Below are 18,156 nucleotides of genomic sequence, written 5' to 3'. Positions count from 1 at the left end.
TAACATGATGGTAATCAATTGCTATAACATGGCAAATTCATACAACTGTGTTAAATCAATAAAATGCACAAATCACTGTTATGTTTATTTTTATCACACATAGACACACACACACTGTGGCTGCTTTATTAGGCGCACCTGTACAATCTATTACAATTCAAGTACAACAGCCATAAATACCTTTATGAACGTTGTAATGTTCAACATTTTAACATTGATGCCACGTGATGCCAACAGCGTTATACTATGGGCTGACAAACCTTGTTATAAGCTGGAACCAACTCTCCGAATCATTATCCAGATTTAAACAAAACAATTATTTTGGATGCGACTAAAATTGTAAAATTGTTGATTCACAATCATGATAATGTTTTTAAGGAAAAGAGACAGCTCTGTAGATGTATTAGTTAAAAAAAAAAGATGTGTCTACAGAAAATGTGATAAATATGACCGCTAAAGGTGGTGTTTTTTGTGCTACCTACTTACATTCATGTCGGGGGCAGAATGTACACCTCTGAGAATAAAGCAGTCAGGTACAACGCTACCGCTACTTTAACTACGACCTTGTCAAAGCTAAAACATACGACTGAGTTAACCCCCGTGTCACAGTGTCAGAAAGACAGGACATGACAGACATAATAAAAGTAGTCTTTATGGCAGAGCAGTCGTATTGGATTGCATTAGATCAAACAGGCGTATAGCTAATAAAGCGCCACTGAGCTCCTTAGATCAACTAGCTCAGAACAGACAGGCGACATAGATCAAGGTTTTTATATTGGTCACAGACAGCTCAATGTATCAGTGCAAAGCTACTACAACACATAGCAGTTGTTCCAGAAAAATCCATTCAATCATTCTTGTTTTGACGTGGGATCATTTCAATGCAGCGTTGTCATTTTGCATCACAGTTTAATTAGAATGAGTAAAAAAAGTCTAAATAAAATGAAAACATTGTTTTTTTTATTTTTCCAGCTCAAAATGCGATAAACAGTCTTTGCTTTCGTCAATGTGAAACTAAGGTACGGGGTCAGATCTGGGGGGAGGGGACTGTCAGGAGGCCGGTGGGCTTCAGCTTGTTGATCCCTCCATCCAGGATACACACCCGTGGGAAATTTACCTTCACCAGGTGTGATGCAAACTGGGAAGAAACGGGATAGAAACAAACAGGTTATGTTTCCTCCTTATGGGAACTGTACTCATTATCTAAATCTGGTGTAATTGAGTAGACAATCAGAACACCTTCAGTTGCCCTAATGAGCAATAACATCTTTACGCAATAACAGTCATTCAACAATTAGGAAACACCTTGATGTAATATGTGTAATGCTGTACATAATGTGCCAGGAATGTTGTCAGGGTCAGTGAGGAGAGTAAACGCATGCAAATACTGAGTGTGACTTTGAGGAAGTAAAGTAAAAATTAAAGAGAGAACAAATCATTTGACATAAAGGAAAATTAACTTGTCTGAACCTGCCTCAAGGTCATGCAGGGATTTTTGTCATAAAGGCCTCACCCTCTGCTTTTGTGCTCTCACTGTTAAAGGGACAGTTTAAATCTTATGTACCTGTTGTGCTGTTTTTCCATCTAGATAGTTTCGGTGTGAAACTTTCGGTGTGTCTGCCTTCTCTCGAATATAATGGGACTAGATTGCAGTCGGTTTGTGGTGCTCAAACAGCAAAAAAAAAAACAACAAAAACTCCACAGCAATGTAGAACCTAGAATGGTACTCAGTAGAGCGCATACCTCCACCAAGGCCCAACTGTCCCCTTTTGTTGATCAAGATAAATCCATTATTCCCTGAGAAATTAACAAAAATGGCAAAAAATGCCCTATCTCACAATGTTAAAGAAAGTGAGAAACAATTTCCTGATCCGTCCATCTATCCAGATCCACATTAAAAGTTAATTGGGTCTATTCTGGGCCGAGAACCATCTATTTTGTGTGAATCAGTTCAGTTGATTTTGTTTAACCATGCCGACAAACTAACCAACCAACAAAAGGACATGGGTGAAAACATAACCTCATTTGCGGAGGTAACAATTTTCTTTCTACAATAACTACACCCGCCAACTGTATCACTGCAGAGAGGTGATGGTGACTTTACTCAAGGACACGAGGCTCGTGCTCGTGACAGCACAGGATGTAAACATTAACGACGTCCTCCTCAGTTGAGCTGTAATGTTAGCTAGCTTAGTTAGTTTGCCTCAAGCCTCTCTCGTGCCGATATCTCCAAAACTTGGCAACTCACACCAATACAATCTAGTAGATAAGTAGCACCACAGCTGGGAGGAATAAGATGTATTTTCGATTTCAGGGTGAATTGTCCCTTTAACAAAATAACTCAGAGAGAATTAGTGCTACCTGATATTTTGTGAATGTGCTTTACCTAATTTCTGTATACACCTTCCAATGACAGACTGCGATCCACTACCAACAAAAGGCTTACCGTGAAGTGAATTAACATCAGAATGAAACATAAGACTGTTAAATGGAAAAAGTAGCAGAGAAGATAACAGTTAGAGGAGAGGGGCATTAATTAAGTTCTTTATTTGTAACGCAGGATGTCCTGTTAGATTGAAAAAACTTTCCCCTGTCTGCCATCATCCAGTGTGGTTTTACTACAGCGATGTGAGGCAACAGGTGATTGTATCACTGTTAGGAAATATTAGTAGGATTTCAACATAACACAACTGTTATTACGAAAACTGCAATTGACAGATGAAAGAACTTCAGTTGTGTCATTCAAGATATGACCCTTTTTTTTTTTGTAAGACAGAGCGCCTCTTAATAGAAACCACCTTCCAACAAACTTTAAAACATGTTAAAACCCACCAGAAAAGCATCACTTTGTTTAACATTTAACAAAACCAATCGGTCAAGCTTTACAGAATAACCTCTGTGCCAAACTCCAAACCCAGAACAACAAAATAACAAATGAAAAACAGAAAAAGGAAAATAAAGAAAATGGAGAATTAAAGTAAAAGAAAGGGAAAAAAGGAGTGAAAACCAGAACAACGTATGCGCAAAAACAATTGATTTAATTCATTAATTCACCGATTAATTCATTCTGCCACACAGAAATGAAAAAAACAGTAACTTTATCGTCTGCTTGCATTTTTTGGTCACACACTTCAGTTAGGAGATTTCAGATTTAATCAAATGTCCTCACAAAAACAGAGCGTTAAGAATCCGGCTTACTCCTGAATGCCAATCGTGTTTAAATGTTAAAGGTTAACAGTAAAGACTGACCGCACAGTGAGTGGACTCATTGCCGTGGCCCGTGAGCTAATGCTAATGCCACCGGTGCAGCATATAGAGATGTGAATGGCATTTAAGCACAATTGAGTCCTTTTATCGACCTTTAATTTTGTGGCGTGCTCGACTGAAAGGTCTGCTGAATTACTGAGCTCTATCATAAAGCTCAGGTGGGGAATTTCAAGTGTGGGGCTGTCCATGGTGGCATGGAGTGGGGGTCTCTCTTACCTTCAATCAACTGACTCTATCATTAGTATGATGGATGGTAATCATACTGGCCTGTGTGACAATGAAGGTGATGATAAATTGTCATACTTAAGACTTACTGTAGGTGATGCCAATGATGAATAATCCTAACGTCTGTGTAACCACACTGATTTTGAACCTATGTCTCAGCTTAAAGGTGCGCTATGTAGTTTTGGGGAAGAAATTTAATCAGAAGAGAAAGATGTTTTTATTATCCCTAAATAAACAAGATAAACAAACTCTCTTTGTTTTCATGACAGAATAAACAATAAACAAACTGACCTTAAAGGGCAACACAATTTCATACTGTTTTACTTTGTTTATATTTGGCGGACCCTGCCCCCTTTCTAGCTTCAAACAGTGTTCTGGGGACCTTATTTTCCTCTGAGTAAACAACAGCTTGTTTGTATAATTACCTTATTATTATTGGAAATATCAAAATTCTGAGTTTTAATTTCTTCGCCAAAACGACAAAGTGCCCCTTCAAAGCACATGATGATTACAGTGAATATCAGGGGCACAAAAGCCACAATTTGTGGTAGAGCTATAACCACGAGCTGATTACACGAGTCATAAACAGTTCCCGAAAAGCTCTTCATCCACTCTGGTCTCTCTGCTGATAAAATATACTTTGTGGAGTTCTTGCAACCAGGCTACAAAGTCATATCTCGCTGCTTCCTAAAAAATGCAGGACTATCTCTTCAATTAAGGAGAACTTCTTATTCTCCTCTTTTACTTTGCAACATATGGAAGGAGGACATCTTTTTAAATTGGGTTGTTGCCTGAAGCGATATCCCTGCTGACTGTGTTTTTAAATTCAGGTTTGGCTAATTTATTCTGAGGAGAGCACAAAAGGAGAATTTATAATGATCAATATAGTTCTCTGTTCTGTTATGCTGAAGCGAGCAGAGTTATTTTTGTGCACTGAAATGTCAAACACAATGATTTATGTAAAATACAGTTTCAGCCGCAGCTAACGTCCTCCTGTCTTTTAGAAAAGAGGCAAAAACACAGCAGGTTTTTTTTTTATTAAACTGTACATCAGACTGCTTAACTGGCACCACTGAGAACTTACAGTCTTTGTGACCTGACCAAAACTCAACCAAAGGAGCTAGGCAGGTCTTTTCAAACTTCAGGATTTCCAGGATTTCGGGACTGTTGTGGATTTGACAAGACAAAGGTCTGGGATTAGAGTCTTGTAGTTTATATTAACAAGACTACGGGGCTCTATTTTAATGGTGGCACATCGACCAGTGCAAGCAGGGCTTGGACAGTTTGGCATTTTCCTGACCCTGAAATTCCCTTTGCCCGTCTGTGTGGCATTTTGGTGCTCAGCGCACAGATCACAGCTGGGAGTCTTACAGACATTGTGCTGAAAATAGTCTCACCATGCCTGTTCCTGTTTCATCGTGAATCTGCTCGACACTATCAAACTAAATACTTGGAGGAAATTCACAGAAATAACTTATAAACAATTTTAATTTGAACATTCTCAAGCCAGTAGATGTGTTTGAATCGGCTGCTTCTGTATATAAGAAAACCTTCTCTTTCAGTTCGGTGAACCCCTGCAGACGTCTGAAGGCAACAGGACAGAAATGTTGAAATATCTGCTGCCTCTGATTGCAGATGTGCGTAGTGCCACTACATGTGGCCTTCCACTGTGTTTGCCTTGGATAAATTACATTCAAACAACACCTGGCTCATACAAAATAACACAACACACCTCTACACATATCAGATAGATGCATCATTAACTATGTGTGTCACAGTCTCCTTTCCAAGTTGCATGTTTAATTCTTGCAGTGCACTTCAAAACAAAGGTGTTGATATATGATAAACCATTTGTACGGTCAAATACAGTATAATCATGTCTGAGAAAGTCTCATATTGATTGAGGTGCTCTGTGTTCATATTGTGCCACTCTGCATCACGCTGGCAACAACATGACTCCCTGGAGAAGCCGATTCTTTATTTGTTGAGTGACTGTCGTCATGCGTCATTATAATTGGCACAGACGTTTAAGGGCATTGAGACCAGCGATGTGACGGTTGAGAGCATATCTATTAATTTACCACACCCTCTGATCCAGACACCCACAGAAAATCTGATGCCTTGTGTTGTTGTTGTGCTACTATGACAAGGCCTTAAGAGTTTACAACCAGAATTATCTGCTTTGAGGCCGTACTCGTACAGTGTAGCCTTGAGCTAAATGCTAATATCAACATGCCAACAATGACAAAACTAACATGCTGATGTTTAGCAGACATAATGCTTAGCATGTTTAGCTTAGCCCTTAGCTTAGTTAGCTAATTAGTACTGAACACAAAGTACAGCTGAGGCTGATGGGAATATCATTTGATTTGCAAGTATTCGTACACAAACCACAGAAAGTTTGAACTAATGATGGCGCTACATTACAAGTCAGAGGGTCAATAAAATCATCAATTCAGCAGAATTACATGAAAATCCATCCAATAAATATCAAGACATTTTTTGAAAGAACAAATGTGAGCGTCCTGGCTGTGATAAGTAGATGTTGAAATATTTCACTGGATAAGTGAAAACTTTGACCTCAATGTTACTGAGATATTTCAGTCTGGAGTACCCAATCACCCAAATGACAACAATTTTATTAAATATTACTATAATCACAATAGTTGTTCTGCGACATAAATCATTACCAATCCTTTTGACTTACAACTTTACTCACTCATACTGTTTGCCTGTTTTGTGGTTTACTGTCTGCAAGTTGGCAATTAACGTGACCCTGCATGTCTTAAGACTGCGAGGAGGCGGGGACCTCCACAGAAAAAAATCCTCAGCCAGGCACGTGTTAACCTCAAACCTTCTTACTGTGAGGCAACCGCTGCACTGCCGAGCTGCCCTGCATGTGTCGGTGAGAAATTTCCCATGGGAATGTCTAATTTGGATGAGGATCAGGATGATTCAAAGCATTCACTGCTTCAGAATGAAAATGTCTTTCAAACAACAGCATGATCTCATTAGACACCTGCTCTTGTGCAATGCACCGATGACACCAGTGAGATCAGAGGGGTTTTAAAGGAGACAACATGACCCTGAGGTCTGCTTTCACTGCCCTGACATGACCCCCCAGGACACTGAAGGGGTGTGTCTTTCCACAAATGACCTCACAAAAGAGGAATACAGAGCAATATTAAAATGGTTCCTATATTTGAAAAAATATCCTTGTTTCCTTGCACAGCAATAAATTGGGTTTTGAATGGCCAGAGTTTTGTTTATTGTAACAAAAGAAAACTTTCCAACAAGTCGATAGCCTCACACTTTATTGTTTTTATTAACCACATCAGAAAAATGGAAATAATAAAAAAGCTGATGTTTAGAAGCTATACTGTTTTTAAATGTTCACAGCTTGTTATTCATACTTCGAACTAAACACAAAGTCTCGCTGACGGATATTTGGTCAAAAAACAAAGTAAGGGACCAATTAAATGCTGACCTGTTGATGCCGCTGGATGAAAAGTTAAAGGATCATAACAATTGTTATTGTTAAAATGAATCTCAAGAGGGACATTAATGTCTGTACCAAACCAATTCAGACATGGGGGGAGGCAGACCGAGAGACCGACATTATCGTCCCTAAAGCAGCTTGTATGAAGAAAAATGCAACAGTAATCTGTGAGGGAGGTCTGGAATTTAGAAGCATGATGGGGCGGGCAACATGGCCTTAAAATAATATCACAATATTTTAGGGTATTTCCGGGATACGGACAAAATACTGAAAAATATTCTTGGTTCAGAACTCACTATAGCTTTCGAGCACTCCTTGTACTCCTTCGAGCACTCCTTGTTCGATGTTGGACTCAACCACAGTCTTCTTGCACTTCCCTCTTATGACTGCGGTCTGTTGTAATGTGAGCATTTGTAACCAAACAACTTTCACACGACTGAAGTTGCTCCACCTTTTGGATCCAGTTTCTCCACCGGTGAGCTGGTAGCAATGTTACATTTGCTTTACGCCATGATTGTTGTTGCTGTGTGTAACTATATTACATCAACAAGTCCAAATGTTGCAATTAGTTAGCTATGAAATCAAAAAGACGGACGGATAGCCTTAACCTTGTCGACAAAATCAAGTCTTTTTATGTCACACCTCCATTAAAGGTTATGTATCAGAGTCAATACTTGCAGAGTCTAAGCAGTTTGTCTATTGATGTGATGTACACAGGTGTGTGTGACTGCTTTCTCACCATAGCAGCGCTCTTTATGGCGTGGCTAATGACCACGATGACGCGTCCTCTGTAGTTCTGCAGGACTCCTGTTGCAGGACACTGCAGCAGCTCACCGTCAGGGCCGAACGCCGTGCTGAAGGGAATGTTGATGCTGCCAGAAATATGGCCTCTGCTGAAGCTGGAGACGTGAGGGTTAAGGAGCATAGCTGTCAACTGGTACAGCACCTACCTGGGATCAGGGCCAGAGTATGGGGTAAATCTTTTTTTTCTCATATGATTACACCTTTCATCTGAATCAGAATCAGAAGAAATGGGAATTCGTGGGAACCCAAATATCCTTAGATGACATGGGTACAAAAGACAGCAGGAAACAATATGAAGTCTGTTCAGCTATATCCTAATTAGAGTTTGTGTTATACTGCTTATCAGACTGACTTCCAATACAAATAGAATGTAAGACAAGCTTCAAGATCGCAGTGTAGGGAGAAAGAAGCTCTCTTGACTCAAGGCAAGGAAGCAGAAGCATGAATAAGACTATAGGAGATATAATAAGGGAATCAGGAGGCAAAAAGAAAAAAAAGAAAGGGTAAGTCTTAGTGAGGGATCTGCTAGAATAACAGAGTGAGTATCAGCACAGGGACAGCGAACAACCCCAGAGTGGTTTATAACTGAATGATAACTCGTTAGAAAATTTCTGAGTCAGTAGCTATCAACATTACTTCTACATATTTTAACAGAAGTGGTATTCAACATCTCTCTCGGATTACTGTGTTCATTAAATCGTACCAGCTGCCACAAGAACGTCAGGAGTCAGTATGTTACATAATGCAGTGTCTAATCCACTAGCTGGTAAATCCTGCTGTGAGACATTTAGCCTATGGAATTACAAGAGGCACATTCAAGATTAACAACAGGTACCGAGACAGCTAAATCTAGATTTTGTCCCGATTGAGGTATTCATTTAATCCACTTTTTGTGACTGCAGACACCCACAACGGAGCTTTGCCTAAGATCACAATAAAGGTGAACAAGGGTTGCCAAATCCCACGAAAGTGGTCAAATCCCTTTTGTCCATGTGAGTTAGCCCGAGGAGTCCGTCTATCGGTGAAGGAATTTGGCTAGAGGAACTGCCATTTCAAAATCCTTGCTCTACTCACTAATCCTTATTGATTAATGGCTCTTTAACCCCCTTGACAATTACCATTCCACTTATGGTCTAAAGGGTGAGGCCCATGCCTTCAAGTCCTCTGCATTTCTGACAGGAAGGGTTTTCTGGGCCACTATACACCTAGAGATAAAATAAAAGTGCCCCACCTGCAGGAGCAAATTTGATTTCTTCATGTAATCTTGTATTTCTGTGCAGAGCCACAAACTAGATGGATAAATAGGCTATTACATGTGACGAGCAGTATAAATTATTTTTTAAATTAGGGATTTACTCACTATTTTGAAACACTGTGTCATTATTTTGAAATACTGTGTCACTATTTTGAAACACTGTGTCATTATTTTGAAATACTGTGTCACTATTTTGAAATACTGTGTCATTATTTTGAAATATTGAGTCATTTCAAGATACTAAGTCATTACTTCAAGTTATTGAGTGATTATTTCAAGATGTAAAGTCATTGTTTTCAATACTAAGTCACTATTTCAAGATATTAGGTCATTATTTAGAAATACCAAATCATTATTTCAAGAAGATTTCTCATGGAAACGACTTGCAGGATCTTAAGTGTAAATGGGCTTCCATAGCTATTGTACTGTTAAGCGTAACAAAAGAGTTTGTATGTTTAACCAAACCTAATATCCTCTGCATTCTACATTAAAATGTATTGATCATGATCATCAGCTGACTGTTAAAAGATTGACCAGATTAAAGAATTCTTTCATGAATAAGAATAAAATCAAATGTACCATGTACAAGAGGAAACTGTGTTGTAGCCAAAAGAGCAGAAGGCTGCATTTAGTCCAGGTTCACAGGCTAATCTCCACTGCTTTATCCCACAGCCTCTCAGACTGCAGGATACGCTGCGGCCTAAACTGTATGCTGCAGAATCTGGCAGCACATAACTGAAGTAGATCATCCACCCTGATTCTGCCTCTTCTCGCCTTTGATAGGGACCAAACTGTTTTGTTCTCTGTGCCTGTGGTTCAATTTCAAAATTCTGCAAAGTGCTGGCACAAGGTCAAGAGGTAAGCAACCGATCAGAAGCACTGTGGGATCAAGAGAAAGGCTTCATACACACGCACATTCAACTGTGTACAAATGTAGTTTCTGTGCGAGTCTTGGCCCTTGAACCTTGTGCAAATAATTAATGAGAGGACATTAGTCGTTCAGAACAAAGTTGTACCCATCAGACAGGCACAGTCGTGACATTTTTGTGCCAAACAACAGCAAACAGGATATAAAAACAATTCTGAATTCAGGAAAGCTTGAATCACACAGCTTTTACTGGCATTCGCTCAAGCACTTGGACCATGACCTTGCAAGTACCAGTTCGGTTCACCTGTGAGAACTGAACAGAGACACGCTCATCAGAGAGAAGTCTCAAAGCGGAGGAGTCTATTTGTTTTACAGCCAGGTTTAATATAAGAGATCACTGTCAGAGATGCTGTGTGCACAGTGGACACCGAGCTGTAGTCGCTGTTATGTCTGTGCACCCTGGTATTTGTTTTTTCTTGACCTTGTACTTGACTTGACAAGACAAAAGACGTACTGTTCTTTTTATTAAGTTATTTATAAAGAAGTAGAGATATAGTCAAAGAATGTTTCTAATAGCTCCCAAAGTTTATGTTTACCAATCCACCCATGCTTTTTCCTGTCCTAGAGTTTTGGGGACAATTTCTCAATATTTTCTGAAATCAACAGTGAGACATTCCCACACACTTCCTGTCGTGACCAGCCGGCTGTGCAGAGGAAGAGTCTGGGTTTGAACTTCCCTATTCAGCTTCATTCATTCCTTGAGTGTTTATGTCACTTTTCAAGCATACAGCTGAGTGTCACGCCATCCAAGACCCTGTGAAACTTTAGGCCGTTCTCCACATATTTAAACGACAGCGAGCTTATCATTAATCTCCCAGTGTTGCCACACAGAACAACTACGAGCACTTTTAATTTCTGACACGCTTCAAGTTGGTGCAGGTTTGCTGAAGTCAGTTCTACTGAAAGCAGCTTTATCTGTGACTATCAACACTGCATATCTCAGCTTTTGTGTAATGCCAGCAGAACATTTGTTGTTTTTACTTTGTTGGACACAAACCAGCATTGTGCAAGTAAGCTCCAGCACGTGTGTGTTGTTTCCTGATGTGCCTCAGCAGAGAGAAATTGAGCAATGTATTTACATGTTAAACACCCGCCACTATAGGCACAGGTGAGGGTCTGTCATGTACATTTCATGGCTACACAGAAATAATAAGGATACTCCTCCACACTGCGGATGTCGACAGCGATGATTTTGGGCTTGCCGGCTTTGGTCCTTTTGGCGGGCCCGGTCAGTGACAGCTCACAGAGGTCGATTAAGTCCTCGGCCGAGATCCGGGGAGACACTTCTGCTTTCAGGTCACACAGCGCTAGAGGCTCCCGAGACTACAAGAAAGAAAGTCACAGGAGATCAGATGAAGAGGGAGAATATTGTAGTCGGGACTTTTTAAAAAAAAAATCTGAATATAATTTGAATAATGGAAACGTTTGTACAATGACACAAAAGAGAAAGAAATATAGTGTCAGATTGGATATTATTGTTTCTTTCAAACCAGGAAACAGTGATTAGCCCTGAAAGCCTTCTGTGTTAACCAAATCTCTTTGTATTAATTGAATACTTTACACCATCCTTTTAAACCTGCTAACTGAAGAATAGCATTTCATTATGTATTACCATAAAACAGTATTACGGCTCAGAGAGCAGCGCAAATGACCAGCTGCAGTGACCGGAACATGGTCCTTTGCCAGCTTCCATGTGCACTGGCAAGTAGACTCATTAAAGCACAGAGCCTGTGGCATGGCTGCAGGGGACTGAACCCTGGTTTCTGCAAAGGTGAGCAAAGTAATACCTGTACGTTTCCCAGATGCCCTAAAATCATTTTAAGCATAAAATATGAAAAAATAATGAGGATGCTGACAGTTTTCTTTTTTCTCCTTTAAAAGAAAAGCACCGAACACATTTATGTGTATTGTGATAATGAGCAGTCATTAGGCAGTCTGGTGCGTCTATTCATTGATATGCAAATTAAACGGGGAAAAATACTAACAGCATCATCTATGAATTTCTGCAGACTGTGTGAGAGCCATTTACAGAGCAGAGAAGGGCCAACTGCACGTCCAGCAGGTTAAGTGCCAAAACTCTGCCATCCATGAAATAAAATATTTGAAAGCAGCTAACTCCTTTGGCTAGCCGAACAATCTTCCGCCCACCCAACAGTGAAGAAGTCAGTGACTTCTGTGAGTCCAGAGAGGATTTTTAAAGATCTCTTTTTTTGGACGAGATTCAAAGTGACAAGTCTGTGCACAGTCCACCTGGGCTAGTGCCTCAAAACCCAGGTACTGTTACAGGGTTGTTTTTCAAAATGAGTGCTAAGTGCTGCTGTTTTACACATCTGGGACTTTTACATATAAGGAAATGTGTTTTTATAGTACGGTACTGCTACTTCATCCACCACTGACTATTCACAGATTACAGAAATAAACTGAACAATTTAATAGTCTGTACTTTGATTCTAATGTTTAATACAACTTCACTAAAACACAAACCCATACAGACTATAAGTATCTTAGCAGAGTTGATCGTATCAGTGAAAACATTATCACATCTTTGCAGCAATCTCATTCAGTAAAGCATTAAAGCATAAAGAAAGTTTTTCTCCATGAAGCCAAAATTATTGACTGGTGGAATTCGACTTATACTGTCTGTAATGCATTGTCTGACTGCAAGGTTTTACGAAGGCACGATTCTGGATATATTCAAACTCTTGTGAAACTTGAATCTAGGCTGTGACTAGAGACATCGAAAGCCTTTACATTTTCTCTTTCAAATGTTTTAAAACAATTGAGGTTTTGTTTCTGTTTCTGATTTATATTCATAACCTGATTATGTCAAGAGGTATCTGATTTGAACTGTGGTTATGGCAAAATATGTCCCAATTCTCCATAGTAATACTTTGCACGGACATGTCTGCAGAGAGAAGTTTCACTCGGCTGCATCGACACAGGGTCAGAATGGGAATGGGGAAGAGATTTGAGGAGCGGTGCATTGTTTTCAGCAAACAACTGTATTCTGCTCTTTTGGATTATCAACAGAGAGGTTGACAATAGCTATTCTAGGCCACATGAGAGAGAAGATCTACATATTCATGATGGCTTATCTGCCATAACCAACAATTTGTTTTGTTGCAAAGAAAAAGTCGGTCACCTCTTTGATTTCTTTTCCAACTTTTAATCTGATGTCTAACAACCTCTCAAGTAAAAACATACCGAATACCTTTTTTGATTCAACGCCGGACATGCAATTACTAGTGTCATACACATAATGTCAGTTTCTGTTTAGTTGTTTGTGTTTTTAGTTAGTATTTGGGTGGAATATTGAACTGCTATTCATTGAAAGACATTTCCAAATTGCTTTGCAAATGATAGGGCACTCAGATCCTGATAAATCTTGTCTCATGACAAATTCAGTTAAGATGAAGGTCAAAACAAAGAGCCACACTCATTAAATAGATGGCATTTGAAATGTTAGAAATGGTGCCATTTATCTCGGATTTTTTTATTTAATTGAAATGTTAGTGGATGTCAGCAGATGTACCATGTGTAATATTATGCAAGCCAATGAAACACATAGAGTACACTAGAAACTAAAGCCACAAAATTAAGAAAGTGTTGAGTCGATACCTCTGTGTCACAACGTGTTTCAAATAGCATTTATTACAGAACTCACACACGACAGTGTACATTTCAAACCAAGATTTCAGCCTGACGGATCGATACAACCAGCTGATGTGACACTGACAGGACCTGACTTTGATGGAAACAAGGAAATTGTGGCAGAAGATTGTGACTCCATGGACTTACCATTTAAAAAAGTGGAAGTGTAATAAGCTGTGGTGATGGTGCTACAATCATATGTCTAAACGCTACAACAGCAGCCAATAGCAGTGGCCTGGCTTGACTCCTGCATCTGTATCTCTAACTGATGGTGTGCTTGTCTTAAGTTGATAACATTCAAAAGCAGTGCATGAAAACCAGAGAAAGGATGACGAAATGGATCTGACCCGGCTCCAGGTATGGTCCATCTCAGGCACGACTCGGCACAACTTGCCGTGTTTAAACAGGCTATAGAAAAGTGGGAATCCATTAAGTTCAACTTTAGAGTAAACCAGGGTGTGACTGAACAGCCCTGCCCGGTAAAACCTGTCTGTGTACACTTAGCTTACAAATGAAAATCAGCTGGAAAGTGATTGATATCTTTCATTTATCTGTGCTGACATGTTAAGCATCTTTATGATTCCCTGCAAAAGCCACAGTGGAGAGGTGGGCTCTGTGTTCGGCTCTTTTTCAGCAACAAATTGACTTACTTTGTACAGCACAAAAATTCCAAAATATGTAGAAGATGTAATCATTTTTATTTTATTAGTTTCTCCAAAGATCTGATTCCAAGAGTCTTAAATAAAGGTTTGAAATGAAGGCTCTAAATAAGAAATTTAAGAGATCAGATACCCCATGTCTTCAGAAAATGTGAGCAGGAAGCTGTTGAAAAAACACATGCTTGCATGGCATTATAGAGTGAGCTGTACATGTAAAGAAGGCTGAAAGAAAACAAATGTAAATGTAAATCTACATTTAAGGGTAAGGGTTGGGTTTTCTTCATTAATCTGTTTTGGGCTGTTGACATATTGAAACTGTCAATACACAGACTGTATGGTGGACTTTATGATATTCTGCATGCTGACGCCCTCTCCTGCAGCGAGAGACAAACGAAATGTTCAAACCAGAACAAACAAGCTGACAAGCTGATCAAAGTTTCTAAACAGCACGGCATCATACTTGTATTTTGTAAATATACCCCCACTGACACTAATGTTAGGGCCCTGACACACCAATGGTCGGGCTGTCAGTGAGTGTCTGTGGCCCTAGTTTCTGCTGTGTGTCCAGCACCGTTTGCTTTTGTGTCAACTGAGCATGTTGAATCGACAGCGATGTGTGTCGGTGAGAGAAATCGCTCTGATTGGCTGTGATCAGAGAAATGCAAGTGAGGAAAGCAAGCAAATGACTAATATCAAAAGGGTATGCACATAAGGCTCAGTCGAGCGGGAGTGGTGTGAAAACACAAACCTTACCTCTATTCATTTCAAATGTGTCTTGTAATCGATTATCAATACTTCAGCAAAATGAAATAAAATCCAAATCTGAGGGGAAGTCAGTCGCACGTATCTGTGATGCAATATTTTGGTTTTGGACCAGATATGGCCTATTGCTGTTTTTCCATTACATCTGCCTGCCTGGCAGTGGTGGTGGTAAAGGGAGCGGCTGTAAAAACTCTTCCTCCTCAGAGTACTATTGAAAGAATAGCCACTGACAAAGCTCCATCAATTCAGTGGCAAACACATTTCATTTTCTTCAAATTCTTCACAGTGACTTGAATCAGCGCAGCCAAAACTGCCAGTGGATTCAGCCGGGTCTTAACCTCCTGAGCTTGCGGGGCTTTTCACTGTGATGAGCAATGATTACAGCAAGTCCTGGCAAATATCGCAGGCCAATTTATCACTGAAGCAGTGGTGAAAGCAGCTGTTTTCATGCTGGCATGCATTAATCACTTGAGCAACAAGCATAGTTTACTAGATGTAAAGATACTGGTGTGTATAAAAAACATTTTGTTCCTTCGGGATCTGTATATTTTTTCAAGGTTCATCTAAATAAACACCAAAGATATAAAAAGTGGTGAAAATGGCATTGTGGTTCCATCAGTCTGCTTTTAAAAGATTATTTACTGGGGTAAAAGCCTTTAAAAGCCCAGGGTATACACTTAACAGAAGTCGAGCAGTAGTCATGACAATGCACCACTGCTAATCTTTTCCGTACACGATTGAAAAACAACTATGTGATAGATGGGTGTTCAGCCAACATGTTGTGCTTGATAACAGGAAAAAACATGTCTGTGGGTTATCATCTAGGATGTGACCTTTCAATTCCTCCCAATCATTACTCATCATTATAAAAACCCCAGAGGATTGCCGTAATTGGCTGATTTATCATGTTGGAGGAGAGGTTCTACTCTGTCCGGTCACACGCCGATCTGTTTTGGGTTTGACACAGTTCATGGGCCGTATTTTTTGTGGCCGTCTTTGAAGGAAAGTGGATGAGCACTTCATACATCTACATTTGCTTGTCTGAGTGGCAACACCTATAGATCCACTTCAGTGAAACTAAATAATGTCTCTCTCCTTTGACAAATATACATAAATGTATCCATACACATAAAATATACAGACAGAAATAGGCAAAATATGCAGCCTGTCATTGCCTGAGGCTGATGGAGCACTGTGTGGTGACTTAAATGTCATGACGAGCAGCGTGTGCCAGCTGAGGATGGCTTAATGACACTTTTGCATTTCACTGGACTGACAGTGACGAGCCTAAACTGGAGCCGCTGATAAGCAGGCACAAATCCTCTGCAGTGGTTTGTTTTTGCGAGTGCATCTTCACAGAAATGCTCACGGTACGCAGCTGCCAAAAAAAAAAAAAAACCTGATCAGTTTGCATACTGAACTAGAAACAGCGGTGTTGTACGGCTCGGATAAAGCTTGATGACAAGGTCAATGACTCACTTAAAGTGCCTTCACACTGCACGATTCTAACTGTGCTGAGATGTTCGGATATCAAACGACACTGTCTTAAGTGTTTACGCATAACTTCTACAAAAAAAACAAACAGATTTCGCCAAGTCTGCAGTCAGAAAAAGAGAAGAAGAGCATAATTGAGGTCATGATCTGGGAAAAGTGCTGACAACAAATACCCTTCACTGTGGCCACAAACACACACACCAATTTCCACATAGAGGAGGGTTTTAAAGCAAAGAATCCTCCCAGATTTTCATATACAGTACCTCCTGGTTTAAATCTGGCCACACAGCAGTTACCAATATGGCTCTGAGATGAATGATTATTCGTGGGAGGGACAGAAAAAGCAGCCCCCTCTAATGAAAATTCACCTCTATTTCTGCTGACAAAAGACAGAATTTGAGTCCAGCTGTGGTCTTTGACAACTGACTTACAGTGGCTGAAATATAACATCGCTTTAGTGTTGCATAAGCAACTTGCTTTGTGCTTTAGTGTGATGACTGAAACAGTTGGAGACATAATTGTTACCGTACTTAGTCAGTTAATCATGAAGCACACGGTATATACGTATAGTATTCAAGCTGAAACACTAAAGTAGAATGAGCTTTACATTTATCACTGGAGTATGTTATAGACCTAACATATGATTAAGCTTCTACAACCCTGATCCCAAATCCTGCCTAATTGAAAACAGTACAATATAATTAATGTTTTACATCATCAACTTCATTGATTTTTTAAAATATATGCTTATTCACCACTTTGTGAAACACATGATTGTAGAAAGGATATTTCTCAGTGGGCTTAGGACTCAGGGTTGTATATTTGGAAATAAAAATGTGGTGGACAAATCAACATGAAGAGTTTATTTACAGCTGACTGTGTCAGAGGTATTCTTTGCCATGGCGACAGCGGCACACTTAGATTCGGCTGCCCGTAGTTCCTTACAACTTCGCCAAAAATCTTTTTTTCTATTGAAGAAAATAGTTTGTTTTCCTTTTCTCTTCTGTGATGTAGCATAAAGGGACTAATCTTGGTTTTCTTTAACAACCTTTATGTTTCTTTCCTTTGTGAGGAAGAAGTCTGTCAGTGGTGGTGTTGTCATGGATTATATAATATCGAGATACAATATTGTTTCTAACAGATGAAACAACTTATCATATTGTCAACACAACAGTATATAATAAGCATCAAAATGCTACAATATATAGCAGAGGTTTAATGTTAGATTGCATCATATACTGCATATTGTAGAGGTGTTCATATGATTGCGTCTAAACCCTGTCCGATAACACACACCGGTTTTAGCCATTCACTACAGTTCTCCTACCTAATCCTACCTAACTGAGAAGCCCCATGTTTATGGACACATGTGGTGTGCAAGTCCTGAAAAATTGGAACCAGGAAGCATTCCTGTTTACTCACCGACATCCATTTGCTCAATTATTGAATTTCGAGCCCTGCCAGCTATTAGACGACAGTGAGCAAAACATCTGCTCATCCACAGGGAATGGCACTAGTCTCCCCTGCACACAGTGCTGCATTTTTTTATTTTGACTTCTCAAAGCTCTATTGAGCTGCCACAGAGGAGTCTGCACAAATCTGCATGTGAACA

General features: G+C 39.7%; 1 protein-coding gene across 1 annotated transcript in view; it reads right to left on the bottom strand.

Annotated features, from left to right (window-relative positions):
• Positions 1 to 72: 72 nt before the first annotated feature.
• The window catches only part of tbck (TBC1 domain containing kinase), a 47,948-nt gene continuing 29,864 nt past the window's right edge, over positions 73 to 18,156 (bottom strand). Inside the window, exons 24-26 of the mRNA XM_084377495.1 lie at positions 11,138 to 11,301; positions 7,731 to 7,890; positions 73 to 1,138 (exon numbers count right to left, since the gene is read on the bottom strand). Of these exons, the coding sequence (XP_084233621.1) occupies positions 1,028 to 1,138; positions 7,731 to 7,890; positions 11,138 to 11,301 (435 nt within the window). The 3' untranslated portion in view covers positions 73 to 1,027. The remainder of the gene's footprint in view (positions 1,139 to 7,730; positions 7,891 to 11,137; positions 11,302 to 18,156) is intronic.

Source organism: Pagrus pagrus (assembly GCF_965226575.1).
Source record: "Pagrus pagrus genome assembly, chromosome: 2".
NCBI lineage: Eukaryota > Metazoa > Chordata > Actinopteri > Spariformes > Sparidae > Pagrus > Pagrus pagrus.
Note: the sequence above shows the minus strand (reverse complement) of the source record. Positions and strands in the feature narration are given on the sequence as shown.